The 27,241-nt window shown below is 59.2% G+C and overlaps 3 protein-coding genes across 3 annotated transcripts in view; all 3 read right to left on the bottom strand.

Moving 5' to 3' along the window:
• Positions 1–27,241, bottom strand: part of WDR49 (WD repeat domain 49) — a 523,215-nt gene that overhangs the window by 421,333 nt on the left and 74,641 nt on the right.
• Positions 10,831–14,650, bottom strand: LOC139045416 (ral guanine nucleotide dissociation stimulator-like). The gene is made up of 4 exons (XM_070511436.1): positions 14,133–14,650; positions 13,000–13,193; positions 11,400–11,593; positions 10,831–11,132 (listed from the first exon to the last, which is right to left on the bottom strand). The coding sequence occupies exons 1-4, from the start codon at positions 14,226–14,228 to the stop codon at positions 10,969–10,971; spliced, it is 648 nt and encodes a 215-aa protein (XP_070367537.1). The 5' UTR covers positions 14,229–14,650; the 3' UTR covers positions 10,831–10,968.
• On the bottom strand, positions 23,399–27,218 carry LOC139045415 (ral guanine nucleotide dissociation stimulator-like). Its single transcript, XM_070511435.1, has 4 exons — positions 26,701–27,218; positions 25,568–25,761; positions 23,968–24,161; positions 23,399–23,700 (listed from the first exon to the last, which is right to left on the bottom strand). Exons 1-4 carry the CDS (start codon positions 26,794–26,796, stop codon positions 23,537–23,539), a joined length of 648 nt encoding a protein of 215 aa, XP_070367536.1. The 5' UTR covers positions 26,797–27,218; the 3' UTR covers positions 23,399–23,536.

Below are 27,241 nucleotides of genomic sequence, written 5' to 3'. Positions count from 1 at the left end.
CCCTCCCTCCTGCTTGAGTGGGTCGGGGGCCTCGGCTCAGCCCAGGGATCGCTGCTCTGGCTTCACCCAGGTCAGAGACCTAGAAGAGCTCTCCCATCTCCTTTTCCAAAGGGAAGACAACAGCTCAGTGAAGGCCACGGGCACGCTGAGGGACGAGGCGGAGGCTTCGCCATAGGCAAGAGGAATATCCTCAATGAGCACAACCACAGCCCCTCCGCTCCAGTCGACCCTCCCAGAGGGTTAGGCTTCTCGAGAAGCCTTTGCAGGCAGCACCTGCTTGAGTCCCTACAATCTCCCCTGGAGGCTGATCCTCTCTTCAGCCCGCCTTGCAAGGAGCAAACCGAGGCTCGGGGAGGTGCCGTGACATCCCCAGCCTCACAGCTAGTAGGTGGCTGAATGCCCACAGTGCTGCGGAGGGGCACGGCACTCACCTTTGAAACAGCAGCTCCAGCACCTGTCGTGTGGTGGCAAAACCTCTATAAGTGCACAGGAAGCTGTGGACGTAGGCGGTGTCGCCCTCCAGGAAGGCGGGCACCAGGTGCTCCACTCGCTTCTGCCGCGTTCCAGCCTGGACGGTCCACACCAGGCGGGACGCTTTGCTCTTCGCTCGGGATGGATTTTCAGCCTGGGGTCAGACAGAGGGGCCGCTTGCCATCAGAGGCCGCACCGCGGGCCCCAGGAGTGCCGGGGACTGGAGGTCGGACCGAATGCCCAAGCCCGCGGTGACTTGTGGCCAGAAGTGGGCATCATTGCCCAGGGCAGGGAAGAATTCTCGGGATTCCAAGTAGGATGTGAGGTGCAGAAGGATTAAACCTCTTGGTCTCCTAGGTCTTTGGTGCTGGCAGAGGAGTGACAGCCCTTCCCTGGATGAAGAGCATCAACCCTGGGGTGGCTGACCAACTGCCCATTCTAGACAGGAGAACACAGAGGCTTTTCGTGGGCTGGGAGGGATGAGGACGGGAGGACAGGCAGGGTGATCAGGGCGGTGCTGTGGAAATGGCAACAGAAGGTGCGGGTTCAGTGAAGGGCTGAGTCACTGGGCTAATGGGTCTCCCTCCTGGAAAGTTGGGCGGCCTGCTGAGGCCCGATGCCCTGACCTCGAGAGGCCACGTGGACGTGTTCCTCTGGACGGCAAAGGCAGAGGACCAGAAAGAACACTGTGAGCCCCATGTCCTTTTGGGCAAAAAGCATGCCTATCCATCAGGATGCTGCGTCCGACTGGGAGAAGGTGGGGAAGGATTGCCAGGCCACATGGACACGTGAGGATGGGAGTTCAAACAGGAAAATCTCTACAGAACGCAAAAGGACTCTTGAACGCCCGTGAGCTGATGGGCTAGAAATGTCTCTGCTCTGCTGCACCTCTGTGGACAGGGCCGTCTCCTCTGGCCAAGACGGGGGCTGGGCCCGCAGGGGAAGGTCGGGGGAAGAGATGGGGATTCAGATTCCTTGGGGAGCAGGGCTCCAGGCAGGAGCCCCGGGGCTGTCTCAGGGCCTTCGAAGACCTGGGGTCCTCAGTGCTGTCTTGGGGCCCTGGGGCTTGGGTCTCCCCAGCACCCGCACTCACCCTGAGCCGGCCCTGGCCTCGCTTGGCAGCGTGGGGCACCTTCCCTTCCTGCAGGGTGGTGGAGTCGAGGGCGTCGTTGCTCAGCTGCTGGCCCATCTCCTGAGTGACGCTCTGGAAAGACAGTGCCCGGCAGCCAGGCGGCAAGCCTCAGAGACCCGACTGGCTGTCTTGGCTGGCTCTCACACCTCTGTGACTCTCTCCACTCTGGACACACATACCCCGCCCCACGGTCCACACAGACCTCCAGCGAGGAGGGAAACACACGGCAGCCTGAGGGCCTGGAATGAGGAGGCAGCTTAGGGGTCCCCTTTCAGTCCCGCCAGCCCTGTCCTGGCTTGGGAACGTGACGGGAAAAGCAGGTTACTGCCAGCCCACCAACCTTCTGCGGCCAAGGGCAGATCCTGCCCACATGTCCCTCTGGCCCCCACACTCACGAGGAGACGGGATGAGGGCTGCCCTGGGAGGGCTCGGGGAGCTGGTCTGGCCTCGATTGGGCTGCTCTAGGCTTCCTCATGTTACCTGAGAGGACCTCCTGCCAAAGGTCCAGCGGTGGGGGGCGTGGGAGCTGAGCCAGCGTCCACAACGTCTCAAAAGGTTCTCCCTCCGGGCTTTCTGGGAACCAGAGCCCTGGTCAGGCGGGAGAAAGCAGGAGAACATGGTTCTCTATCAAGAGTCTCCAGCCAAGTGAGCTGGCTTTGCGCACGTGGCTGCCTAGTTGCGGGGGTTCCAAGTCTGTTGGGGTCTGTTGTCAAGGAAGTGACCTCATTTCCTGCAGTGCCCTTACCTGAGTGCCCCCCTCAGATACCACCCATGCAAACAGTCCTCTGGCCATGGCCTTGCTCACCCCCCTTCTCCATGCGACGTCGTACGCGTACCCAGGAACACCAACACACCCGTCTCACAGGCTCCCTAGAGGGTCTGGGTGCGGCCGAGGTCCCAGCTTTGAGACTGACGCAGAAACAAGTCCTCTTCCTTACCTCTTCTGGATCCTGCATAAGCCGTTGTGTCTCTCAGGGCCTGTCGGCCTCCTGTCTGCACACTGGGGAGGACTGGAGCGTGGACTTGCTAGACATGTCCTCTGGCGTGTGTCCTACCTTAGAGGACAATACCTCTCAGACTGGAGGCGTGTGTCACTTGCAGGCAATGCCTCCCACCTCGTGTTTCTTCCTCTTGCCACTTGCCCTGTGTCTGCTTCTCTTCGGATCCCACCCTAGAGTCCATCCTTGCATCCAAGGTCAATGTGTGTGTGTGTGTGTGTGTGTGTGTGTGTGTGCATGCGCGTGTGTGCGTGTGTGTGTGTGTTTGTGTGCGTCCGCGTGTTGTGTGCTCAGGTTGTGGAGGCCAAGAAGAAAACAGCTCCCACAAAAGGGAGGGATTGGCAAGAGCTTCTCAAGATCTCATGGTTCCTAGTTTCAGAAGCCAAGCCTCCGCGTGGGGTCCCAGTCTTGCCCTAGAAGGTCAGAACACACACTTACCCACGGGACTCACCCTGTCGAGGGCCATTCCATACCCCTCTAGGGGCCTCAGTTTCCCAATGTTCCAGTGAGAGATTCAATTCAGGACTGCATAGGCCTGAGCTCAGCAGAAAAGTGGCCGCCACTGCCTCCACCGTGGGTGTGATGTGGGCAGGGCTACAATCAAGGGTGCCCCGGACCTGGGCTCCTCCTCAAACAAGAACTGACCAAATGCCCGTGTACACTGCCGAATACTCCCCCTCACCCCCATGCCATCTCCAGATCTGTAGGCACTTCCACCAACACAGCCTTCTCCAGAGGCCCCTGGGAATGCCTGTGTGCAGCCAGAGCCCCAGCCTTGAGGACGCAGAGCTGGCTTCCTCCCTGGCGCCGCCTTCTTCCTCATCTGGGATTCTGGGCAAGGCATTGAAGTGCTGGGGTCTTCTCCTTCTCCCGTCACTGGCCACCTGGGATCAGGACTTCCTGGTCTAGACCGCCTGCTGTAATCCCCTCCTCTTGAGTGTGGACTGACTTGAGCGATTCCACAGAGGACGGCAAAGCGATGCCGTGTCACTACTGAGATTTGGATGTGGTCAGTGGTCCCTGAGAACGCGCAAGGGGATAGGTGTGACTACTCACAGCCCACTCTGGGGCATCAGGTACCAGGAAGGAACAGCCCCAGGCTCCTTCCCGCACCACACCCTCACACACCCACACACCCACACCGCCCTCACACACACACACACACACACACACACACACACACACACACACACACAGACACACACCCGCGCCCCCGCACCGGAGCTCAATGAAGAGCTCTGCAAAGCTGGCCACCCCTTGTTCTGGGCAGTTGTTTCTTGGTAGAACGAGGGCATCGTTTCTTATGACTCATCTTTAAGTCATTCTTTTACCAAAGTAACATTAGTTATCTATCTCAAAGGTTAAAACTTTGGGGAATATATTTTACTCCACGATACGCTTCTTGTAAACGCCAGTGTTTCATACGCGATGAGAATATTTTTAAAATTTGCCCATTTTGAAAACGTTACCGTGGCCCATCCAGGAAAGCGAAAGATTTGAAAGGGGTCTCCCTGGCCCCGACATTTCCCTCGCTGTTTCCAGCTCTGGTGTCACACCTCCAATGGGTCCCCATCCCCAGGAAGTGAAAAGAGGGAATAGCGGGGCATCCTCTTTGAGACAGAATCTTTGATCTCCGGGGGATTTTTCTTCTTAATGAAAACCGCTATCTCAATTTCAAACATCCGGAGTCGCTCACCTCAGACCAGACCCAGCCAGGCACAGGAGGCCACCTCTGGAAGGCTGGCACTTCCATGCAAACTCCGGAGGAGGGAAATGCATGGAGTCCGACAGAAGGAAACTCAGTGGCTACCGGGGACTTGCGGTGGGAGGAAGGGAGACTGACTGCTTCCCAGGGACAGGGTTTCTCTTGGACAAAAATGGGCGGGTACTAGATGCGGATGACGTTGGTGTGACATTGTGAGTCTGCTTCACGCCACTTCAGCGAACAATTGAAAAGAACCCAAGAACTAAACTTTATTGAACTGACGAGATAAAATACAGGGAAAGGTTAAGTAAAGAAAAGCCGAAAACAAAACTTTAAAACCCACGCCATGGCTAGGGGAAGGCGAGGATTCTCTGGGGCTGCAGCTCAGGAGCTGAGGGTAGTGGCTGGGATGCTGCAAGTGCTTGCTGAAGGTCTTGAGCCGGCTGTGGCTAGGAAGATGCCTGTGCGGCTCTGAGCTGGGCTGGGCACGAGAGGGAGAGATGGTGCCGGATCTTCAGGGGCTTCCGCATCTTTCGGTGGAGCTGCAGCTGGAGATGGAAGAAGAGAAAACGCCACCAACATGACTGCCCGCCCAAGTCATTCCAAAGAAAGGGACCCTCTGCCGCCAATCAAGCAGTCTCAGTCCAAGCACCACGCCCCCGAAAGTCTTCCCAGACTCGAGTCCCTGGCAAGAGTGATCTGAGCCCGCCGCCCCTTGCTCCCAGCCGAACCCCAGCCTCTGGACACTCTGCTCCGGGGGGCGCAGCGCCATCCCCTCTGCACACGCCCACGTCACACACCCGAGTCCTCCTCACCCTCAGTCTTGGCCTCAGTGTGCTCAGGGTGCTCCAGCTGGGAAAGAAGAACGCGGGCGCGGTGCTCCAGCTCCGAGCCGGGCATATTGAGACCAATGTAGGCCAAGAGCAGTTCCAGGCTGGGAACATCTGGGGGCTGGATAAAATCCTCAGGGTACCATCGGAGCCAGGCGCCCAGAATGAAGGAGATGGCCCTGAGGACGGACAGGTGGGCAGCAGAGTCAGAGAAGGGTCCTTTCCTTGCACGCTGGCCTCCCGGGCATCCCTGTGCGGGCCTGGGCTCCTGGGCCTCCCGCTCCTGGCTGTCCAGGGGCCAGTCCTACTTGGCGGCCACCTCCAATCTGGCAGTCTTGGCAGAGGTAGGCCAGGGCACCAAGGAGGGGCTAGGAAAACGCCTTTGGAAGGGGGAGCCCTGTGCCGTGGTGGCGTCACCTCTCCTAGGCCTCAGGGAAGCCTGACACACTGCTTGGAGCATCTCTCTGCCCACTGCCCACTGGAACGTCAGCTGCGTGAGGGCAGCGAGCGGTGCAGTCTCCTCTTTGCATTGCCCTCCCTGGCACACAGGAGGTGCTCCCAGAACATCTGACCAGTGAGGGAACAACGGACATTGTCTCCCGCCCATGCTTCCCAGGGCCCTCCTCTTGCCTCCAACTTTCCCTCCTGGGCCTACGTGCTGCCTGATTCGCCAGGTGTCCCATGAGGGTCATGCTCCCCTGCCCCGTATCTCGACCAGGGAGGGGCTTATGTGGCCCCGGAGCACTCCCTGAGCCCCCTGAGCAGGAGCTGAGCACCCGCTGGGGAGGTTCTAGCAGATGAGTGAGCGGGACGCTGCAGGCAACTGCCCTCCAAGTGTGGACGCTGGGCGCCCTCCTAGGGATTCCAAAGCCCACTCACTTTTTGAGTTGGTCTAGGGGTCCGCCGTCCTCATCGCCATAGGCAAGGACACAACCGTATCTAGAAGACACAGGAGGACGTCGCATGCACTGGACTGTGGATCAGGCCTGCGTGAGAAGCCTAGCGGCGCTGTCTGACTCCCAAGGAGAATGGAGCCCTGGAGGGCATGGCTGTCGCCTGCTCTGTGCACGGGATTCTGGTCAGTGCCTAGAAAACTTTCTGCACCTAGTGGGGCCCTCTGTGTGTGCGTGATGAAGGAAGGAGCTCCAACCGGCCCCTCCCTCCTGCTTGAGTGGGTCGGGGGCCTCGGCTCAGCCCAGGGATCGCTGCTCTGGCTTCACCCAGGTCAGAGACCTAGAAGAGCTCTCCCATCTCCTTTTCCAAAGGGAAGACAACAGCTCAGTGAAGGCCACGGGCACGCTGAGGGACGAGGCGGAGGCTTCGCCATAGGCAAGAGGAATATCCTCAATGAGCACAACCACAGCCCCTCCGCTCCAGTCGACCCTCCCAGAGGGTTAGGCTTCTCGAGAAGCCTTTGCAGGCAGCACCTGCTTGAGTCCCTACAATCTCCCCTGGAGGCTGATCCTCTCTTCAGCCCGCCTTGCAAGGAGCAAACCGAGGCTCGGGGAGGTGCCGTGACATCCCCAGCCTCACAGCTAGTAGGTGGCTGAATGCCCACAGTGCTGCGGAGGGGCACGGCACTCACCTTTGAAACAGCAGCTCCAGCACCTGTCGTGTGGTGGCAAAACCTCTATAAGTGCACAGGAAGCTGTGGACGTAGGCGGTGTCGCCCTCCAGGAAGGCGGGCACCAGGTGCTCCACTCGCTTCTGCCGCGTTCCAGCCTGGACGGTCCACACCAGGCGGGACGCTTTGCTCTTCGCTCGGGATGGATTTTCAGCCTGGGGTCAGACAGAGGGGCCGCTTGCCATCAGAGGCCGCACCGCGGGCCCCAGGAGTGCCGGGGACTGGAGGTCGGACCGAATGCCCAAGCCCGCGGTGACTTGTGGCCAGAAGTGGGCATCATTGCCCAGGGCAGGGAAGAATTCTCGGGATTCCAAGTAGGATGTGAGGTGCAGAAGGATTAAACCTCTTGGTCTCCTAGGTCTTTGGTGCTGGCAGAGGAGTGACAGCCCTTCCCTGGATGAAGAGCATCAACCCTGGGGTGGCTGACCAACTGCCCATTCTAGACAGGAGAACACAGAGGCTTTTCGTGGGCTGGGAGGGATGAGGACGGGAGGACAGGCAGGGTGATCAGGGCGGTGCTGTGGAAATGGCAACAGAAGGTGCGGGTTCAGTGAAGGGCTGAGTCACTGGGCTAATGGGTCTCCCTTCTGGAAAGTTGGGCGGCCTGCTGAGGCCCGATGCCCTGACCTCGAGAGGCCACGTGGACGTGTTCCTCTGGACGGCAAAGGCAGAGGACCAGAAAGAACACTGTGAGCCCCATGTCCTTTTGGGCAAAAAGCATGCCTATCCATCAGGATGCTGCGTCCGACTGGGAGAAGGTGGGGAAGGATTGCCAGGCCACATGGACACGTGAGGATGGGAGTTCAAACAGGAAAATCTCTACAGAACGCAAAAGGACTCTTGAACGCCCGTGAGCTGATGGGCTAGAAATGTCTCTGCTCTGCTGCACCTCTGTGGACAGGGCCGTCTCCTCTGGCCAAGACGGGGGCTGGGCCCGCAGGGGAAGGTCGGGGGAAGAGATGGGGATTCAGATTCCTTGGGGAGCAGGGCTCCAGGCAGGAGCCCCGGGGCTGTCTCAGGGCCTTCGAAGACCTGGGGTCCTCAGTGCTGTCTTGGGGCCCTGGGGCTCGGGTCTCCCCAGCACCCGCACTCACCCTGAGCCGGCCCTGGCCTCGCTTGGCAGCGTGGGGCACCTTCCCTTCCTGCAGGGTGGTGGAGTCGAGGGCGTCGTTGCTCAGCTGCTGGCCCATCTCCTGAGTGACGCTCTGGAAAGACAGTGCCCGGCAGCCAGGCGGCAAGCCTCAGAGACCCGACTGGCTGTCTTGGCTGGCTCTCACACCTCTGTGACTCTCTCCACTCTGGACACACATACCCCGCCCCACGGTCCACACAGACCTCCAGCGAGGAGGGAAACACACGGCAGCCTGAGGGCCTGGAATGAGGAGGCAGCTTAGGGGTCCCCTTTCAGTCCCGCCAGCCCTGTCCTGGCTTGGGAACGTGATGGGAAAAGCAGGTTACTGCCAGCCCACCAACCTTCTGCGGCCAAGGGCAGATCCTGCCCACATGTCCCTCTGGCCCCCACACTCACGAGGAGACGGGATGAGGGCTGCCCTGGGAGGGCTCGGGGAGCTGGTCTGGCCTCGATTGGGCTGCTCTAGGCTTCCTCATGTTACCTGAGAGGACCTCCTGCCAAAGGTCCAGCGGTGGGGGGCGTGGGAGCTGAGCCAGCGTCCACAACGTCTCAAAAGGTTCTCCCTCCGGGCTTTCTGGGAACCAGAGCCCTGGTCAGGCGGGAGAAAGCAGGAGAACATGGTTCTCTATCAAGAGTCTCCAGCCAAGTGAGCTGGCTTTGCGCACGTGGCTGCCTAGTTGCGGGGGTTCCAAGTCTGTTGGGGTCTGTTGTCAAGGAAGTGACCTCATTTCCTGCAGTGCCCTTACCTGAGTGCCCCCCTCAGATACCACCCATGCAAACAGTCCTCTGGCCATGGCCTTGCTCACCCCCCTTCTCCATGCGATGTCGTACGCGTACCCAGGAACACCAACACACCCGTCTCACAGGCTCCCTAGAGGGTCTGGGTGCGGCCGAGGTCCCAGCTTTGAGACTGACGCAGAAACAAGTCCTCTTCCTTACCTCTTCTGGATCCTGCATAAGCCGTTGTGTCTCTCAGGGCCTGTCGGCCTCCTGTCTGCACACTGGGGAGGACTGGAGCGTGGACTTGCTAGACATGTCCTCTGGCGTGTGTCCTACCTTAGAGGACAATACCTCTCAAACTGGAGGCGTGTGTCACCTGCAGGCAATGCCTCCCACCTCGTGTTTCTTCCTCTTGCCACTTGCCCTGTGTCTGCTTCTCTTCGGATCCCACCCTAGAGTCCATCCTTGCATCCAAGGTCAATGTGTGTGTGTGTGTGTGTGTGTGTGCATGCGCGTGTGTGCGTGTGTGTGTGTTTGTGTGCGTCCGCGTGTTGTGTGCTCAGGTTGTGGAGGCCAAGAAGAAAACAGCTCCCACAAAAGGGAGGGATTGGCAAGAGCTTCTCAAGATCTCATGGTTCCTAGTTTCAGAAGCCAAGCCTCCGCGTGGGGTCCCAGTCTTGCCCTAGAAGGTCAGAACACACACTTACCCACGGGACTCACCCTGTCGAGGGCCATTCCATACCCCTCTAGGGGCCTCAGTTTCCCAATGTTCCAGTGAGAGATTCAATTCAGGACTGCATAGGCCTGAGCTCAGCAGAAAAGTGGCCGCCACTGCCTCCACCGTGGGTGTGATGTGGGCAGGGCTACAATCAAGGGTGCCCCGGACCTGGGCTCCTCCTCAAACAAGAACTGACCAAATGCCCGTGTACACTGCCGAATACTCCCCCTCACCCCCATGCCATCTCCAGATCTGTAGGCACTTCCACCAACACAGCCTTCTCCAGAGGCCCCTGGGAATGCCTGTGTGCAGCCAGAGCCCCAGCCTTGAGGACGCAGAGCTGGCTTCCTCCCTGGCGCCGCCTTCTTCCTCATCTGGGATTCTGGGCAAGGCATTGAAGTGCTGGGGTCTTCTCCTTCTCCCGTCACTGGCCACCTGGGATCAGGACTTCCTGGTCTAGACCGCCTGCTGTAATCCCCTCCTCTTGAGTGTGGACTGACTTGAGCGATTCCACAGAGGACGGCAAAGCGATGCCGTGTCACTACTGAGATTTGGATGTGGTCAGTGGTCCCTGAGAACGCGCAAGGGGATAGGTGTGACTACTCACAGCCCACTCTGGGGCATCAGGTACCAGGAAGGAACAGCCCCAGGCTCCTTCCCGCACCACACCCTCACACACCCACACACCCACACCGCCCTCACACACACACACACACACACACACACACACTCACACACACACACAGACACACACCCGCACCCCCGCACCGGAGCTCAATGAAGAGCTCTGCAAAGCTGGCCACCCCTTGTTCTGGGCAGTTGTTTCTTGGTAGAACGAGGGCATCGTTTCTTATGACTCATCTTTAAGTCATTCTTTTACCAAAGTAACATTAGTTATCTATCTCAAACGTTAAAACTTTGGGGAATATATTTTACTCCACGATACGCTTCTTGTAAACGCCAGTGTTTCATACGCGATGAGAATATTTTTAAAATTTGCCCATTTTGAAAACGTTACCGTGGCCCATCCAGGAAAGCGAAAGATTTGAAAGGGGTCTCCCTGGCCCCGACATTTCCCTCGCTGTTTCCAGCTCTGGTGTCACACCTCCAATGGGTCCCCATCCCCAGGACGTGAAAAGAGGGAATAGCGGGGCATCCTCTTTGAGACAGAATCTTTGATCTCCGGGGGATTTTTCTTCTTAATGAAAACCGCTATCTCAATTTCAAACATCCGGAGTCGCTCACCTCAGACCAGACCCAGCCAGGCACAGGAGGCCACCTCTGAAAGGCTGGCACTTCCATGCAAACTCCGGAGGAGGGAAACGCACGGAGTCCGACAGAAGGAAACTCAGTGGCTACCGGGGACTTGCGGTGGGAGGAAGGGAGACTGACTGCTTCCCAGGGACAGGGTTTCTCTTGGACAAAAATGGGCGGGTACTAGATGCGGATGACGTTGGTGTGACATTGTGAGTCTGCTTCACGCCACTTCAGCGAACAATTGAAAAGAACCCAAGAACTAAACTTTATTGAACTGACGAGATAAAATACAGGGAAAGGTTAAGTAAAGAAAAGCCGAAAACAAAACTTTAAAACCCACGCCATGGCTAGGGGAAGGCGAGGATTCTCTGGGGCTGCAGCTCAGGAGCTGAGGGTAGTGGCTGGGATGCTGCAAGTGCTTGCTGAAGGTCTTGAGCCGGCTGTGGCTCGGAAGATGCCTGTGCGGCTCTGAGCTGGGCTGGGCACGAGAGGGAGAGATGGTGCCGGATCTTCAGGGGCTTCCGCATCTTTCGGTGGAGCTGCAGCTGGAGATGGAAGAAGAGAAAACGCCACCAACATGACTGCCCGCCCAAGTCATTCCAAAGAAAGGGACCCTCTGCCGCCAATCAAGCAGTCTCAGTCCAAGCACCACGCCCCCGAAAGTCTTCCCAGACTCGAGTCCCTGGCAAGAGTGATCTGAGCCCGCCGCCCCTTGCTCCCAGCCGAACCCCAGCCTCTGGACACTCTGCTCCGGGGGGCGCAGCGCCATCCCCTCTGCACACGCCCACGTCACACACCCGAGTCCTCCTCACCCTCAGTCTTGGCCTCAGTGTGCTCAGGGTGCTCCAGCTGGGAAAGAAGAACGCGGGCGCGGTGCTCCAGCTCCGAGCCGGGCATATTGAGACCAATGTAGGCCAAGAGCAGTTCCAGGCTGGGAACATCTGGGGGCTGGATAAAATCCTCAGGGTACCATCGGAGCCAGGCGCCCAGAATGAAGGAGATGGCCCTGAGGACGGACAGGTGGGCAGCAGAGTCAGAGAAGGGTCCTTTCCTTGCACGCTGGCCTCCCGGGCATCCCTGTGCGGGCCTGGGCTCCTGGGCCTCCCGCTCCTGGCTGTCCAGGGGCCAGTCCTACTTGGCGGCCACCTCCAATCTGGCAGTCTTGGCAGAGGTAGGCCAGGGCACCAAGGAGGGGCTAGGAAAACGCCTTTGGAAGGGGGAGCCCTGTGCCGTGGTGGCGTCACCTCTCCTAGGCCTCAGGGAAGCCTGACACACTGCTTGGAGCATCTCTCTGCCCACTGCCCACTGGAACGTCAGCTGCGTGAGGGCAGCGAGCGGTGCAGTCTCCTCTTTGCATTGCCCTCCCTGGCACACAGGAGGTGCTCCCAGAACATCTGACCAGTGAGGGAACAACGGACATTGTCTCCCGCCCATGCTTCCCAGGGCCCTCCTCTTGCCTCCAACTTTCCCTCCTGGGCCTACGTGCTGCCTGATTCGCCAGGTGTCCCATGAGGGTCATGCTCCCCTGCCCCGTATCTCGACCAGGGAGGGGCTTATGTGGCCCCGGAGCACTCCCTGAGCCCCCTGAGCAGGAGCTGAGCACCCGCTGGGGAGGTTCTAGCAGATGAGTGAGCGGGACGCTGCAGGCAACTGCCCTCCAAGTGTGGACGCTGGGCGCCCTCCTAGGGATTCCAAAGCCCACTCACTTTTTGAGTTGGTCTAGGGGTCCGCCGTCCTCATCGCCATAGGCAAGGACACAACCGTATCTAGAAGACACAGGAGGACGTCGCATGCACTGGACTGTGGATCAGGCCTGCGTGAGAAGCCTAGCGGCGCTGTCTGACTCCCAAGGAGAATGGAGCCCTGGAGGGCATGGCTGTCGCCTGCTCTGTGCACGGGATTCTGGTCAGTGCCTAGAAAACTTTCTGCACCTAGTGGGGCCCTCTGTGTGTGCGTGATGAAGGAAGGAGCTCCAACCGGCCCCTCCCTCCTGCTTGAGTGGGTCGGGGGCCTCGGCTCAGCCCAGGGATCGCTGCTCTGGCTTCACCCAGGTCAGAGACCTAGAAGAGCTCTCCCATCTCCTTTTCCAAAGGGAAGACAACAGCTCAGTGAAGGCCACGGGCACGCTGAGGGACGAGGCGGAGGCTTCGCCATAGGCAAGAGGAATATCCTCAATGAGCACAACCACAGCCCCTCCGCTCCAGTCGACCCTCCCAGAGGGTTAGGCTTCTCGAGAAGCCTTTGCAGGCAGCACCTGCTTGAGTGCCTACAATCTCCCCTGGAGGCTGATCCTCTCTTCAGCCCGCCTTGCAAGGAGCAAACCGAGGCTCGGGGAGGTGCCGTGACATCCCCAGCCTCACAGCTAGTAGGTGGCTGAATGCCCACAGTGCTGCGGAGGGGCACGGCACTCACCTTTGAAACAGCAGCTCCAGCACCTGTCGTGTGGTGGCAAAACCTCTATAAGTGCACAGGAAGCTGTGGACGTAGGCGGTGTCGCCCTCCAGGAAGGCGGGCACCAGGTGCTCCACTCGCTTCTGCCGCGTTCCAGCCTGGACGGTCCACACCAGGCGGGACGCTTTGCTCTTCGCTCGGGATGGATTTTCAGCCTGGGGTCAGACAGAGGGGCCGCTTGCCATCAGAGGCCGCACCGCGGGCCCCAGGAGTGCCGGGGACTGGAGGTCGGACCGAATGCCCAAGCCCGCGGTGACTTGTGGCCAGAAGTGGGCATCATTGCCCAGGGCAGGGAAGAATTCTCGGGATTCCAAGTAGGATGTGAGGTGCAGAAGGATTAAACCTCTTGGTCTCCTAGGTCTTTGGTGCTGGCAGAGGAGTGACAGCCCTTCCCTGGATGAAGAGCATCAACCCTGGGGTGGCTGACCAACTGCCCATTCTAGACAGGAGAACACAGAGGCTTTTCGTGGGCTGGGAGGGATGAGGACGGGAGGACAGGCAGGGTGATCAGGGCGGTGCTGTGGAAATGGCAACAGAAGGTGCGGGTTCAGTGAAGGGCTGAGTCACTGGGCTAATGGGTCTCCCTCCTGGAAAGTTGGGCGGCCTGCTGAGGCCCGATGCCCTGACCTCGAGAGGCCACGTGGACGTGTTCCTCTGGACGGCAAAGGCAGAGGACCAGAAAGAACACTGTGAGCCCCATGTCCTTTTGGGCAAAAAGCATGCCTATCCATCAGGATGCTGCGTCCGACTGGGAGAAGGTGGGGAAGGATTGCCAGGCCACATGGACACGTGAGGATGGGAGTTCAAACAGGAAAATCTCTACAGAACGCAAAAGGACTCTTGAACGCCCGTGAGCTGATGGGCTAGAAATGTCTCTGCTCTGCTGCACCTCTGTGGACAGGGCCGTCTCCTCTGGCCAAGACGGGGGCTGGGCCCGCAGGGGAAGGTCGGGGGAAGAGATGGGGATTCAGATTCCTTGGGGAGCAGGGCTCCAGGCAGGAGCCCCGGGGCTGTCTCAGGGCCTTCGAAGACCTGGGGTCCTCAGTGCTGTCTTGGGGCCCTGGGGCTTGGGTCTCCCCAGCACCCGCACTCACCCTGAGCCGGCCCTGGCCTCGCTTGGCAGCGTGGGGCACCTTCCCTTCCTGCAGGGTGGTGGAGTCGAGGGCGTCGTTGCTCAGCTGCTGGCCCATCTCCTGAGTGACGCTCTGGAAAGACAGTGCCCGGCAGCCAGGCGGCAAGCCTCAGAGACCCGACTGGCTGTCTTGGCTGGCTCTCACACCTCTGTGACTCTCTCCACTCTGGACACACATACCCCGCCCCACGGTCCACACAGACCTCCAGCGAGGAGGGAAACACACGGCAGCCTGAGGGCCTGGAATGAGGAGGCAGCTTAGGGGTCCCCTTTCAGTCCCGCCAGCCCTGTCCTGGCTTGGGAACGTGACGGGAAAAGCAGGTTACTGCCAGCCCACCAACCTTCTGCGGCCAAGGGCAGATCCTGCCCACATGTCCCTCTGGCCCCCACACTCACGAGGAGACGGGATGAGGGCTGCCCTGGGAGGGCTCGGGGAGCTGGTCTGGCCTCGATTGGGCTGCTCTAGGCTTCCTCATGTTACCTGAGAGGACCTCCTGCCAAAGGTCCAGCGGTGGGGGGCGTGGGAGCTGAGCCAGCGTCCACAACGTCTCAAAAGGTTCTCCCTCCGGGCTTTCTGGGAACCAGAGCCCTGGTCAGGCGGGAGAAAGCAGGAGAACATGGTTCTCTATCAAGAGTCTCCAGCCAAGTGAGCTGGCTTTGCGCACGTGGCTGCCTAGTTGCGGGGGTTCCAAGTCTGTTGGGGTCTGTTGTCAAGGAAGTGACCTCATTTCCTGCAGTGCCCTTACCTGAGTGCCCCCCTCAGATACCACCCATGCAAACAGTCCTCTGGCCATGGCCTTGCTCACCCCCCTTCTCCATGCGACGTCGTACGCGTACCCAGGAACACCAACACACCCGTCTCACAGGCTCCCTAGAGGGTCTGGGTGCGGCCGAGGTCCCAGCTTTGAGACTGACGCAGAAACAAGTCCTCTTCCTTACCTCTTCTGGATCCTGCATAAGCCGTTGTGTCTCTCAGGGCCTGTCGGCCTCCTGTCTGCACACTGGGGAGGACTGGAGCGTGGACTTGCTAGACATGTCCTCTGGCGTGTGTCCTACCTTAGAGGACAATACCTCTCAGACTGGAGGCGTGTGTCACTTGCAGGCAATGCCTCCCACCTCGTGTTTCTTCCTCTTGCCACTTGCCCTGTGTCTGCTTCTCTTCGGATCCCACCCTAGAGTCCATCCTTGCATCCAAGGTCAATGTGTGTGTGTGTGTGTGTGTGTGTGTGTGTGTGCATGCGCGTGTGTGCGTGTGTGTGTGTGTTTGTGTGCGTCCGCGTGTTGTGTGCTCAGGTTGTGGAGGCCAAGAAGAAAACAGCTCCCACAAAAGGGAGGGATTGGCAAGAGCTTCTCAAGATCTCATGGTTCCTAGTTTCAGAAGCCAAGCCTCCGCGTGGGGTCCCAGTCTTGCCCTAGAAGGTCAGAACACACACTTACCCACGGGACTCACCCTGTCGAGGGCCATTCCATACCCCTCTAGGGGCCTCAGTTTCCCAATGTTCCAGTGAGAGATTCAATTCAGGACTGCATAGGCCTGAGCTCAGCAGAAAAGTGGCCGCCACTGCCTCCACCGTGGGTGTGATGTGGGCAGGGCTACAATCAAGGGTGCCCCGGACCTGGGCTCCTCCTCAAACAAGAACTGACCAAATGCCCGTGTACACTGCCGAATACTCCCCCTCACCCCCATGCCATCTCCAGATCTGTAGGCACTTCCACCAACACAGCCTTCTCCAGAGGCCCCTGGGAATGCCTGTGTGCAGCCAGAGCCCCAGCCTTGAGGACGCAGAGCTGGCTTCCTCCCTGGCGCCGCCTTCTTCCTCATCTGGGATTCTGGGCAAGGCATTGAAGTGCTGGGGTCTTCTCCTTCTCCCGTCACTGGCCACCTGGGATCAGGACTTCCTGGTCTAGACCGCCTGCTGTAATCCCCTCCTCTTGAGTGTGGACTGACTTGAGCGATTCCACAGAGGACGGCAAAGCGATGCCGTGTCACTACTGAGATTTGGATGTGGTCAGTGGTCCCTGAGAACGCGCAAGGGGATAGGTGTGACTACTCACAGCCCACTCTGGGGCATCAGGTACCAGGAAGGAACAGCCCCAGGCTCCTTCCCGCACCACACCCTCACACACCCACACACCCACACCGCCCTCACACACACACACACACACTCACACACACACACACACACACACACATGCCCCCGCACTGGAGCTCAATGAAGAGCTCTGCAAAGCTGGCCACCCCTTGTTCTGGGCAGTTGTTTCTTGGTAGAACGAGGGCATCGTTTCTTATGACTCATCTTTAAGTCATTCTTTTACCAAAGTAACATTAGTTATCTATCTCAAACGTTAAAACTTTGGGGAATATATTTTACTCCACGATACGCTTCTTGTAAACGCCAGTGTTTCATACGCGATGAGAATATTTTTAAAATTTGCCCATTTTGAAAACGTTACCGTGGCCCATCCAGGAAAGCGAAAGATTTGAAAGGGGTCTCCCTGGCCCCGACATTTCCCTCGCTGTTTCCAGCTCTGGTGTCACACCTCCAATGGGTCCCCATCCCCAGGAAGTGAAAAGAGGGAATAGCGGGGCATCCTCTTTGAGACAGAATCTTTGATCTCCGGGGGATTTTTCTTCTTAATGAAAACTGCTATCTCAATTTCAAACATCCGGAGTCGCTCACCTCAGACCAGACCCAGCCAGGCACAGGAGGCCACCTCTGGAAGGCTGGCACTTCCATGCAAACTCCGGAGGAGGGAAACGCACGGAGTCCGACAGAAGGAAACTCAGTGGCTACCGGGGACTTGCGGTGGGAGGAAGGGAGACTGACTGCTTCCCAGGGACAGGGTTTCTCTTGGACAAAAATGGGCGGGTACTAGATGCGGATGACGTTGGTGTGACATTGTGAGTCTGCTTCACGCCACTTCAGCGAACAATTGAAAAGAACCCAAGAACTAAACTTTATTGAACTGACGAGATAAAATACAGGGAAAGGTTAAGTAAAGAAAAGCCGAAAACAAAACTTTAAAACCCACGCCATGGCTAGGGGAAGGCGAGGATTCTCTGGAGCTGCAGCTCAGGAGCTGAGGGTAGTGGCTGGGATGCTGCAAGTGCTTGCTGAAGGTCTTGAGCCGGCTGTGGCTCGGAAGATGCCTGTGCGGCTCTGAGCTGGGCTGGGCACGAGAGGGAGAGATGGTGCCGGATCTTCAGGGGCTTCCGCATCTTTCGGTGGAGCTGCAGCTGGAGATGGAAGAAGAGAAAACGCCACCAACATGACTGCCCGCCCAAGTCATTCCAAAGAAAGGGACCCTCTGCCGCCAATCAAGCAGTCTCAGTCCAAGCACCACGCCCCCGAAAGTCTTCCCAGACTCGAGTCCCTGGCAAGAGTGATCTGAGCCCGCCGCCCCTTGCTCCCAGCCGAACCCCAGCCTCTGGACACTCTGCTCCGGGGGGCGCAGCGCCATCCCCTCTGCACACGCCCACGTCACACACCCGAGTCCTCCTCACCCTCAGTCTTGGCCTCAGTGTGCTCAGGGTGCTCCAGCTGGGAAAGAAGAACGCGGGCGCGGTGCTCCAGCTCCGAGCCGGGCATATTGAGACCAATGTAGGCCAAGAGCAGTTCCAGGCTGGGAACATCTGGGGGCTGGATAAAATCCTCAGGGTACCATCGGAGCCAGGCGCCCAGAATGAAGGAGATGGCCCTGAGGACGGACAGGTGGGCAGCAGAGTCAGAGAAGGGTCCTTTCCTTGCACGCTGGCCTCCCGGGCATCCCTGTGCGGGCCTGGGCTCCTGGGCCTCCCGCTCCTGGCTGTCCAGGGGCCAGTCCTACTTGGCGGCCACCTCCAATCTGGCAGTCTTGGCAGAGGTAGGCCAGGGCACCAAGGAGGGGCTAGGAAAACGCCTTTGGAAGGGGGAGCCCTGTGCCGTGGTGGCGTCACCTCTCCTAGGCCTCAGGGAAGCCTGACACACTGCTTGGAGCATCTCTCTGCCCACTGCCCACTGGAACGTCAGCTGCGTGAGGGCAGCGAGCGGTGCAGTCTCCTCTTTGCATTGCCCTCCCTGGCACACAGGAGGTGCTCCCAGAACATCTGACCAGTGAGGGAACAACGGACATTGTCTCCCGCCCATGCTTCCCAGGGCCCTCCTCTTGCCTCCAACTTTCCCTCCTGGGCCTACGTGCTGCCTGATTCGCCAGGTGTCCCATGAGGGTCATGCTCCCCTGCCCCGTATCTCGACCAGGGAGGGGCTTATGTGGCCCCGGAGCACTCCCTGAGCCCCCTGAGCAGGAGCTGAGCACCCGCTGGGGAGGTTCTAGCAGATGAGTGAGCGGGACGCTGCAGGCAACTGCCCTCCAAGTGTGGACGCTGGGCGCCCTCCTAGGGATTCCAAAGCCCACTCACTTTTTGAGTTGGTCTAGGGGTCCGCCGTCCTCATCGCCATAGGCAAGGACACAACCGTATCTAGAAGACACAGGAGGACGTCGCATGCACTGGACTGTGGATCAGGCCTGCGTGAGAAGCCTAGCGGCGCTGTCTGACTCCCAAGGAGAATGGAGCCCTGGAGGGCATGGCTGTCGCCTGCTCTGTGCACGGGATTCTGGTCAGTGCCTAGAAAACTTTCTGCACCTAGTGGGGCCCTCTGTGTGTGCGTGATGAAGGAAGGAGCTCCAACCGGCCCCTCCCTCCTGCTTGAGTGGGTCGGGGGCCTCGGCTCAGCCCAGGGATCGCTGCTCTGGCTTCACCCAGGTCAGAGACCTAGAAGAGCTCTCCCATCTCCTTTTCCAAAGGGAAGACAACAGCTCAGTGAAGGCCACGGGCACGCTGAGGGACGAGGCGGAGGCTTCGCCATAGGCAAGAGGAATATCCTCAATGAGCACAACCACAGCCCCTCCGCTCCAGTCGACCCTCCCAGAGGGTTAGGCTTCTCGAGAAGCCTTTGCAGGCAGCACCTGCTTGAGTCCCTACAATCTCCCCTGGAGGCTGATCCTCTCTTCAGCCCGCCTTGCAAGGAGCAAACCGAGGCTCGGGGAGGTGCCGTGACATCCCCAGCCTCACAGCTAGTAGGTGGCTGAATGCCCACAGTGCTGCGGAGGGGCACGGCACTCACCTTTGAAACAGCAGCTCCAGCACCTGTCGTGTGGTGGCAAAACCTCTATAAGTGCACAGGAAGCTGTGGACGTAGGCGGTGTCGCCCTCCAGGAAGGCGGGCACCAGGTGCTCCACTCGCTTCTGCCGCGTTCCAGCCTGGACGGTCCACACCAGGCGGGACGCTTTGCTCTTCGCTCGGGATGGATTTTCAGCCTGGGGTCAGACAGAGGGGCCGCTTGCCATCAGAGGCCGCACCGCGGGCCCCAGGAGTGCCGGGGACTGGAGGTCGGACCGAATGCCCAAGCCCGCGGTGACTTGTGGCCAGAAGTGGGCATCATTGCCCAGGGCAGGGAAGAATTCTCGGGATTCCAAGTAGGATGTGAGGTGCAGAAGGATTAAACCTCTTGGTCTCCTAGGTCTTTGGTGCTGGCAGAGGAGTGACAGCCCTTCCCTGGATGAAGAGCATCAACCCTGGGGTGGCTGACCAACTGCCCATTCTAGACAGGAGAACACAGAGGCTTTTCGTGGGCTGGGAGGGATGAGGACGGGAGGACAGGCAGGGTGATCAGGGCGGTGCTGTGGAAATGGCAACAGAAGGTGCGGGTTCAGTGAAGGGCTGAGTCACTGGGCTAATGGGTCTCCCTCCTGGAAAGTTGGGCGGCCTGCTGAGGCCCGATGCCCTGACCTCGAGAGGCCACGTGGACGTGTTCCTCTGGACGGCAAAGGCAGAGGACCAGAAAGAACACTGTGAGCCCCATGTCCTTTTGGGCAAAAAGCATGCCTATCCATCAGGATGCTGCGTCCGACTGGGAGAAGGTGGGGAAGGATTGCCAGGCCACATGGACACGTGAGGATGGGAGTTCAAACAGGAAAATCTCTACAGAACGCAAAAGGACTCTTGAACGCCCGTGAGCTGATGGGCTAGAAATGTCTCTGCTCTGCTGCACCTCTGTGGACAGGGCCGTCTCCTCTGGCCAAGACGGGGGCTGGGCCCGCAGGGGAAGGTCGGGGGAAGAGATGGGGATTCAGATTCCTTGGGGAGCAGGGCTCCAGGCAGGAGCCCCGGGGCTGTCTCAGGGCCTTCGAAGACCTGGGGTCCTCAGTGCTGTCTTGGGGCCCTGGGGCTTGGGTCTCCCCAGCACCCGCACTCACCCTGAGCCGGCCCTGGCCTCGCTTGGCAGCGTGGGGCACCTTCCCTTCCTGCAGGGTGGTGGAGTCGAGGGCGTCGTTGCTCAGCTGCTGGCCCATCTCCTGAGTGACGCTCTGGAAAGACAGTGCCCGGCAGCCAGGCGGCAAGCCTCAGAGACCCGACTGGCTGTCTTGGCTGGCTCTCACACCTCTGTGACTCTCTCCACTCTGGACACACATACCCCGCCCCACGGTCCACACAGACCTCCAGCGAGGAGGGAAACACACGGCAGCCTGAGGGCCTGGAATGAGGAGGCAGCTTAGGGGTCCCCTTTCAGTCCCGCCAGCCCTGTCCTGGCTTGGGAACGTGACGGGAAAAGCAGGTTACTGCCAGCCCACCAACCTTCTGCGGCCAAGGGCAGATCCTGCCCACATGTCCCTCTGGCCCCCACACTCACGAGGAGACGGGATGAGGGCTGCCCTGGGAGGGCTCGGGGAGCTGGTCTGGCCTCGATTGGGCTGCTCTAGGCTTCCTCATGTTACCTGAGAGGACCTCCTGCCAAAGGTCCAGCGGTGGGGGGCGTGGGAGCTGAGCCAGCGTCCACAACGTCTCAAAAGGTTCTCCCTCCGGGCTTTCTGGGAACCAGAGCCCTGGTCAGGCGGGAGAAAGCAGGAGAACATGGTTCTCTATCAAGAGTCTCCAGCCAAGTGAGCTGGCTTTGCGCACGTGGCTGCCTAGTTGCGGGGGTTCCAAGTCTGTTGGGGTCTGTTGTCAAGGAAGTGACCTCATTTCCTGCAGTGCCCTTACCTGAGTGCCCCCCTCAGATACCACCCATGCAAACAGTCCTCTGGCCATGGCCTTGCTCACCCCCCTTCTCCATGCGACGTCGTACGCGTACCCAGGAACACCAACACACCCGTCTCACAGGCTCCCTAGAGGGTCTGGGTGCGGCCGAGGTCCCAGCTTTGAGACTGACGCAGAAACAAGTCCTCTTCCTTACCTCTTCTGGATCCTGCATAAGCCGTTGTGTCTCTCAGGGCCTGTCGGCCTCCTGTCTGCACACTGGGGAGGACTGGAGCGTGGACTTGCTAGACATGTCCTCTGGCGTGTGTCCTACCTTAGAGGACAATACCTCTCAGACTGGAGGCGTGTGTCACTTGCAGGCAATGCCTCCCACCTCGTGTTTCTTCCTCTTGCCACTTGCCCTGTGTCTGCTTCTCTTCGGATCCCACCCTAGAGTCCATCCTTGCATCCAAGGTCAATGTGTGTGTGTGTGTGTGTGTGTGTGTGTGTGTGTGCATGCGCGTGTGTGCGTGTGTGTGTGTGTTTGTGTGCGTCCGCGTGTTGTGTGCTCAGGTTGTGGAGGCCAAGAAGAAAACAGCTCCCACAAAAGGGAGGGATTGGCAAGAGCTTCTCAAGATCTCATGGTTCCTAGTTTCAGAAGCCAAGCCTCCGCGTGGGGTCCCAGTCTTGCCCTAGAAGGTCAGAACACACACTTACCCACGGGACTCACCCTGTCGAGGGCCATTCCATACCCCTCTAGGGGCCTCAGTTTCCCAATGTTCCAGTGAGAGATTCAATTCAGGACTGCATAGGCCTGAGCTCAGCAGAAAAGTGGCCGCCACTGCCTCCACCGTGGGTGTGATGTGGGCAGGGCTACAATCAAGGGTGCCCCGGACCTGGGCTCCTCCTCAAACAAGAACTGACCAAATGCCCGTGTACACTGCCGAATACTCCCCCTCACCCCCATGCCATCTCCAGATCTGTAGGCACTTCCACCAACACAGCCTTCTCCAGAGGCCCCTGGGAATGCCTGTGTGCAGCCAGAGCCCCAGCCTTGAGGACGCAGAGCTGGCTTCCTCCCTGGCGCCGCCTTCTTCCTCATCTGGGATTCTGGGCAAGGCATTGAAGTGCTGGGGTCTTCTCCTTCTCCCGTCACTGGCCACCTGGGATCAGGACTTCCTGGTCTAGACCGCCTGCTGTAATCCCCTCCTCTTGAGTGTGGACTGACTTGAGCGATTCCACAGAGGACGGCAAAGCGATGCCGTGTCACTACTGAGATTTGGATGTGGTCAGTGGTCCCTGAGAACGCGCAAGGGGATAGGTGTGACTACTCACAGCCCACTCTGGGGCATCAGGTACCAGGAAGGAACAGCCCCAGGCTCCTTCCCGCACCACACCCTCACACACCCACACACCCACACCGCCCTCACACACACACACACACACACACACACACACACACACACACACACACAGACACACACCCGCGCCCCCGCACCGGAGCTCAATGAAGAGCTCTGCAAAGCTGGCCACCCCTTGTTCTGGGCAGTTGTTTCTTGGTAGAACGAGGGCATCGTTTCTTATGACTCATCTTTAAGTCATTCTTTTACCAAAGTAACATTAGTTATCTATCTCAAAGGTTAAAACTTTGGGGAATATATTTTACTCCACGATACGCTTCTTGTAAACGCCAGTGTTTCATACGCGATGAGAATATTTTTAAAATTTGCCCATTTTGAAAACGTTACCGTGGCCCATCCAGGAAAGCGAAAGATTTGAAAGGGGTCTCCCTGGCCCCGACATTTCCCTCGCTGTTTCCAGCTCTGGTGTCACACCTCCAATGGGTCCCCATCCCCAGGAAGTGAAAAGAGGGAATAGCGGGGCATCCTCTTTGAGACAGAATCTTTGATCTCCGGGGGATTTTTCTTCTTAATGAAAACCGCTATCTCAATTTCAAACATCCGGAGTCGCTCACCTCAGACCAGACCCAGCCAGGCACAGGAGGCCACCTCTGGAAGGCTGGCACTTCCATGCAAACTCCGGAGGAGGGAAATGCATGGAGTCCGACAGAAGGAAACTCAGTGGCTACCGGGGACTTGCGGTGGGAGGAAGGGAGACTGACTGCTTCCCAGGGACAGGGTTTCTCTTGGACAAAAATGGGCGGGTACTAGATGCGGATGACGTTGGTGTGACATTGTGAGTCTGCTTCACGCCACTTCAGCGAACAATTGAAAAGAACCCAAGAACTAAACTTTATTGAACTGACGAGATAAAATACAGGGAAAGGTTAAGTAAAGAAAAGCCGAAAACAAAACTTTAAAACCCACGCCATGGCTAGGGGAAGGCGAGGATTCTCTGGGGCTGCAGCTCAGGAGCTGAGGGTAGTGGCTGGGATGCTGCAAGTGCTTGCTGAAGGTCTTGAGCCGGCTGTGGCTCGGAAGATGCCTGTGCGGCTCTGAGCTGGGCTGGGCACGAGAGGGAGAGATGGTGCCGGATCTTCAGGGGCTTCCGCATCTTTCGGTGGAGCTGCAGCTGGAGATGGAAGAAGAGAAAACGCCACCAACATGACTGCCCGCCCAAGTCATTCCAAAGAAAGGGACCCTCTGCCGCCAATCAAGCAGTCTCAGTCCAAGCACCACGCCCCCGAAAGTCTTCCCAGACTCGAGTCCCTGGCAAGAGTGATCTGAGCCCGCCGCCCCTTGCTCCCAGCCGAACCCCAGCCTCTGGACACTCTGCTCCGGGGGGCGCAGCGCCATCCCCTCTGCACACGCCCACGTCACACACCCGAGTCCTCCTCACCCTCAGTCTTGGCCTCAGTGTGCTCAGGGTGCTCCAGCTGGGAAAGAAGAACGCGGGCGCGGTGCTCCAGCTCCGAGCCGGGCATATTGAGACCAATGTAGGCCAAGAGCAGTTCCAGGCTGGGAACATCTGGGGGCTGGATAAAATCCTCAGGGTACCATCGGAGCCAGGCGCCCAGAATGAAGGAGATGGCCCTGAGGACGGACAGGTGGGCAGCAGAGTCAGAGAAGGGTCCTTTCCTTGCACGCTGGCCTCCCGGGCATCCCTGTGCGGGCCTGGGCTCCTGGGCCTCCCGCTCCTGGCTGTCCAGGGGCCAGTCCTACTTGGCGGCCACCTCCAATCTGGCAGTCTTGGCAGAGGTAGGCCAGGGCACCAAGGAGGGGCTAGGAAAACGCCTTTGGAAGGGGGAGCCCTGTGCCGTGGTGGCGTCACCTCTCCTAGGCCTCAGGGAAGCCTGACACACTGCTTGGAGCATCTCTCTGCCCACTGCCCACTGGAACGTCAGCTGCGTGAGGGCAGCGAGCGGTGCAGTCTCCTCTTTGCATTGCCCTCCCTGGCACACAGGAGGTGCTCCCAGAACATCTGACCAGTGAGGGAACAACGGACATTGTCTCCCGCCCATGCTTCCCAGGGCCCTCCTCTTGCCTCCAACTTTCCCTCCTGGGCCTACGTGCTGCCTGATTCGCCAGGTGTCCCATGAGGGTCATGCTCCCCTGCCCCGTATCTCGACCAGGGAGGGGCTTATGTGGCCCCGGAGCACTCCCTGAGCCCCCTGAGCAGGAGCTGAGCACCCGCTGGGGAGGTTCTAGCAGATGAGTGAGCGGGACGCTGCAGGCAACTGCCCTCCAAGTGTGGACGCTGGGCGCCCTCCTAGGGATTCCAAAGCCCACTCACTTTTTGAGTTGGTCTAAGGGTCCGCCGTCCTCATCGCCATAGGCAAGGACACAACCGTATCTAGAAGACACAGGAGGACGTGGCATGCACTGGACTGTGGATCAGGCCTGCGTGAGAAGCCTAGCGGCGCTGTCTGACTCCCAAGGAGAATGGAGCCCTGGAGGGCATGGCTGTCGCCTGCTCTGTGCACGGGATTCTGGTCAGTGCCTAGAAAACTTTCTGCACCTAGTGGGGCCCTCTGTGTGTGCGTGATGAAGGAAGGAGCTCCAACCGGCCCCTCCCTCCTGCTTGAGTGGGTCGGGGGCCTCGGCTCAGCCCAGGGATCGCTGCTCTGGCTTCACCCAGGTCAGAGACCTAGAAGAGCTCTCCCATCTCCTTTTCCAAAGGGAAGACAACAGCTCAGTGAAGGCCACGGGCACGCTGAGGGACGAGGCGGAGGCTTCGCCATAGGCAAGAGGAATATCCTCAATGAGCACAACCACAGCCCCTCCGCTCCAGTCGACCCTCCCAGAGGGTTAGGCTTCTCGAGAAGCCTTTGCAGGCAGCACCTGCTTGAGTCCCTACAATCTCCCCTGGAGGCTGATCCTCTCTTCAGCCCGCCTTGCAAGGAGCAAACCGAGGCTCGGGGAGATGCCGTGACATCCCCAGCCTCACAGCTAGTAGGTGGCTGAATGCCCACAGTGCTGCGGAGGGGCACGGCACTCACCTTTGAAACAGCAGCTCCAGCACCTGTCGTGTGGTGGCAAAACCTCTATAAGTGCACAGGAAGCTGTGGACGTAGGCGGTGTCGCCCTCCAGGAAGGCGGGCACCAGGTGCTCCACTCGCTTCTGCCGCGTTCCAGCCTGGACGGTCCACACCAGGCGGGACGCTTTGCTCTTCGCTCGGGATGGATTTTCAGCCTGGGGTCAGACAGAGGGGCCGCTTGCCATCAGAGGCCGCACCGCGGGCCCCAGGAGTGCCGGGGACTGGAGGTCGGACCGAATGCCCAAGCCCGCGGTGACTTGTGGCCAGAAGTGGGCATCATTGCCCAGGGCAGGGAAGAATTCTCGGGATTCCAAGTAGGATGTGAGGTGCAGAAGGATTAAACCTCTTGGTCTCCTAGGTCTTTGGTGCTGGCAGAGGAGTGACAGCCCTTCCCTGGATGAAGAGCATCAACCCTGGGGTGGCTGACCAACTGCCCATTCTAGACAGGAGAACACAGAGGCTTTTCGTGGGCTGGGAGGGATGAGGACGGGAGGACAGGCAGGGTGATCAGGGCGGTGCTGTGGAAATGGCAACAGAAGGTGCGGGTTCAGTGAAGGGCTGAGTCACTGGGCTAATGGGTCTCCCTTCTGGAAAGTTGGGCGGCCTGCTGAGGCCCGATGCCCTGACCTCGAGAGGCCACGTGGACGTGTTCCTCTGGACGGCAAAGGCAGAGGACCAGAAAGAACACTGTGAGCCCCATGTCCTTTTGGGCAAAAAGCATGCCTATCCATCAGGATGCTGCGTCCGACTGGGAGAAGGTGGGGAAGGATTGCCAGGCCACATGGACACGTGAGGATGGGAGTTCAAACAGGAAAATCTCTACAGAACGCAAAAGGACTCTTGAACGCCCGTGAGCTGATGGGCTAGAAATGTCTCTGCTCTGCTGCACCTCTGTGGACAGGGCCGTCTCCTCTGGCCAAGACGGGGGCTGGGCCCGCAGGGGAAGGTCGGGGGAAGAGATGGGGATTCAGATTCCTTGGGGAGCAGGGCTCCAGGCAGGAGCCCCGGGGCTGTCTCAGGGCCTTCGAAGACCTGGGGTCCTCAGTGCTGTCTTGGGGCCCTGGGGCTTGGGTCTCCCCAGCACCCGCACTCACCCTGAGCCGGCCCTGGCCTCGCTTGGCAGCGTGGGGCACCTTCCCTTCCTGCAGGGTGGTGGAGTCGAGGGCGTCGTTGCTCAGCTGCTGGCCCATCTCCTGAGTGACGCTCTGGAAAGACAGTGCCCGGCAGCCAGGCGGCAAGCCTCAGAGACCCGACTGGCTGTCTTGGCTGGCTCTCACACCTCTGTGACTCTCTCCACTCTGGACACACATACCCCGCCCCACGGTCCACACAGACCTCCAGCGAGGAGGGAAACACACGGCAGCCTGAGGGCCTGGAATGAGGAGGCAGCTTAGGGGTCCCCTTTCAGTCCCGCCAGCCCTGTCCTGGCTTGGGAACGTGACGGGAAAAGCAGGTTACTGCCAGCCCACCAACCTTCTGCGGCCAAGGGCAGATCCTGCCCACATGTCCCTCTGGCCCCCACACTCACGAGGAGACGGGATGAGGGCTGCCCTGGGAGGGCTCGGGGAGCTGGTCTGGCCTCGATTGGGCTGCTCTAGGCTTCCTCATGTTACCTGAGAGGACCTCCTGCCAAAG

The sequence above is a fragment of the Equus asinus genome, chromosome 5, assembly GCF_041296235.1.
Source record: "Equus asinus isolate D_3611 breed Donkey chromosome 5, EquAss-T2T_v2, whole genome shotgun sequence".
Taxonomy (NCBI): Eukaryota; Metazoa; Chordata; class Mammalia; order Perissodactyla; family Equidae; genus Equus; species Equus asinus.
Note: the sequence above shows the minus strand (reverse complement) of the source record. Positions and strands in the feature narration are given on the sequence as shown.

Coding starts and splice junctions, on each gene's coding strand:
- LOC139045416 (XM_070511436.1), bottom strand. CDS start 14,228: ATGGGCCAGCAGCTGAGCAACGACGCCCTCGACTCCACCACCCTGCAG. Junction 13,194..14,132: donor GAGGCCAGGGCCGGCTCAGG/GTGAGTGCGGGT, acceptor GTCTGACCCCAG/GCTGAAAATCCATCCCGAGC. Junction 11,594..12,999: donor CTGGAGCTGCTGTTTCAAAG/GTGAGTGCCGTG, acceptor GTCCGTCCTCAG/GGCCATCTCCTTCATTCTGG.
- LOC139045415 (XM_070511435.1), bottom strand. CDS start 26,796: ATGGGCCAGCAGCTGAGCAACGACGCCCTCGACTCCACCACCCTGCAG. Junction 24,162..25,567: donor CTGGAGCTGCTGTTTCAAAG/GTGAGTGCCGTG, acceptor GTCCGTCCTCAG/GGCCATCTCCTTCATTCTGG. Junction 23,701..23,967: donor CACTGAGGCCAAGACTGAGG/GTGAGGAGGACT, acceptor TTCCATCTCCAG/CTGCAGCTCCACCGAAAGAT.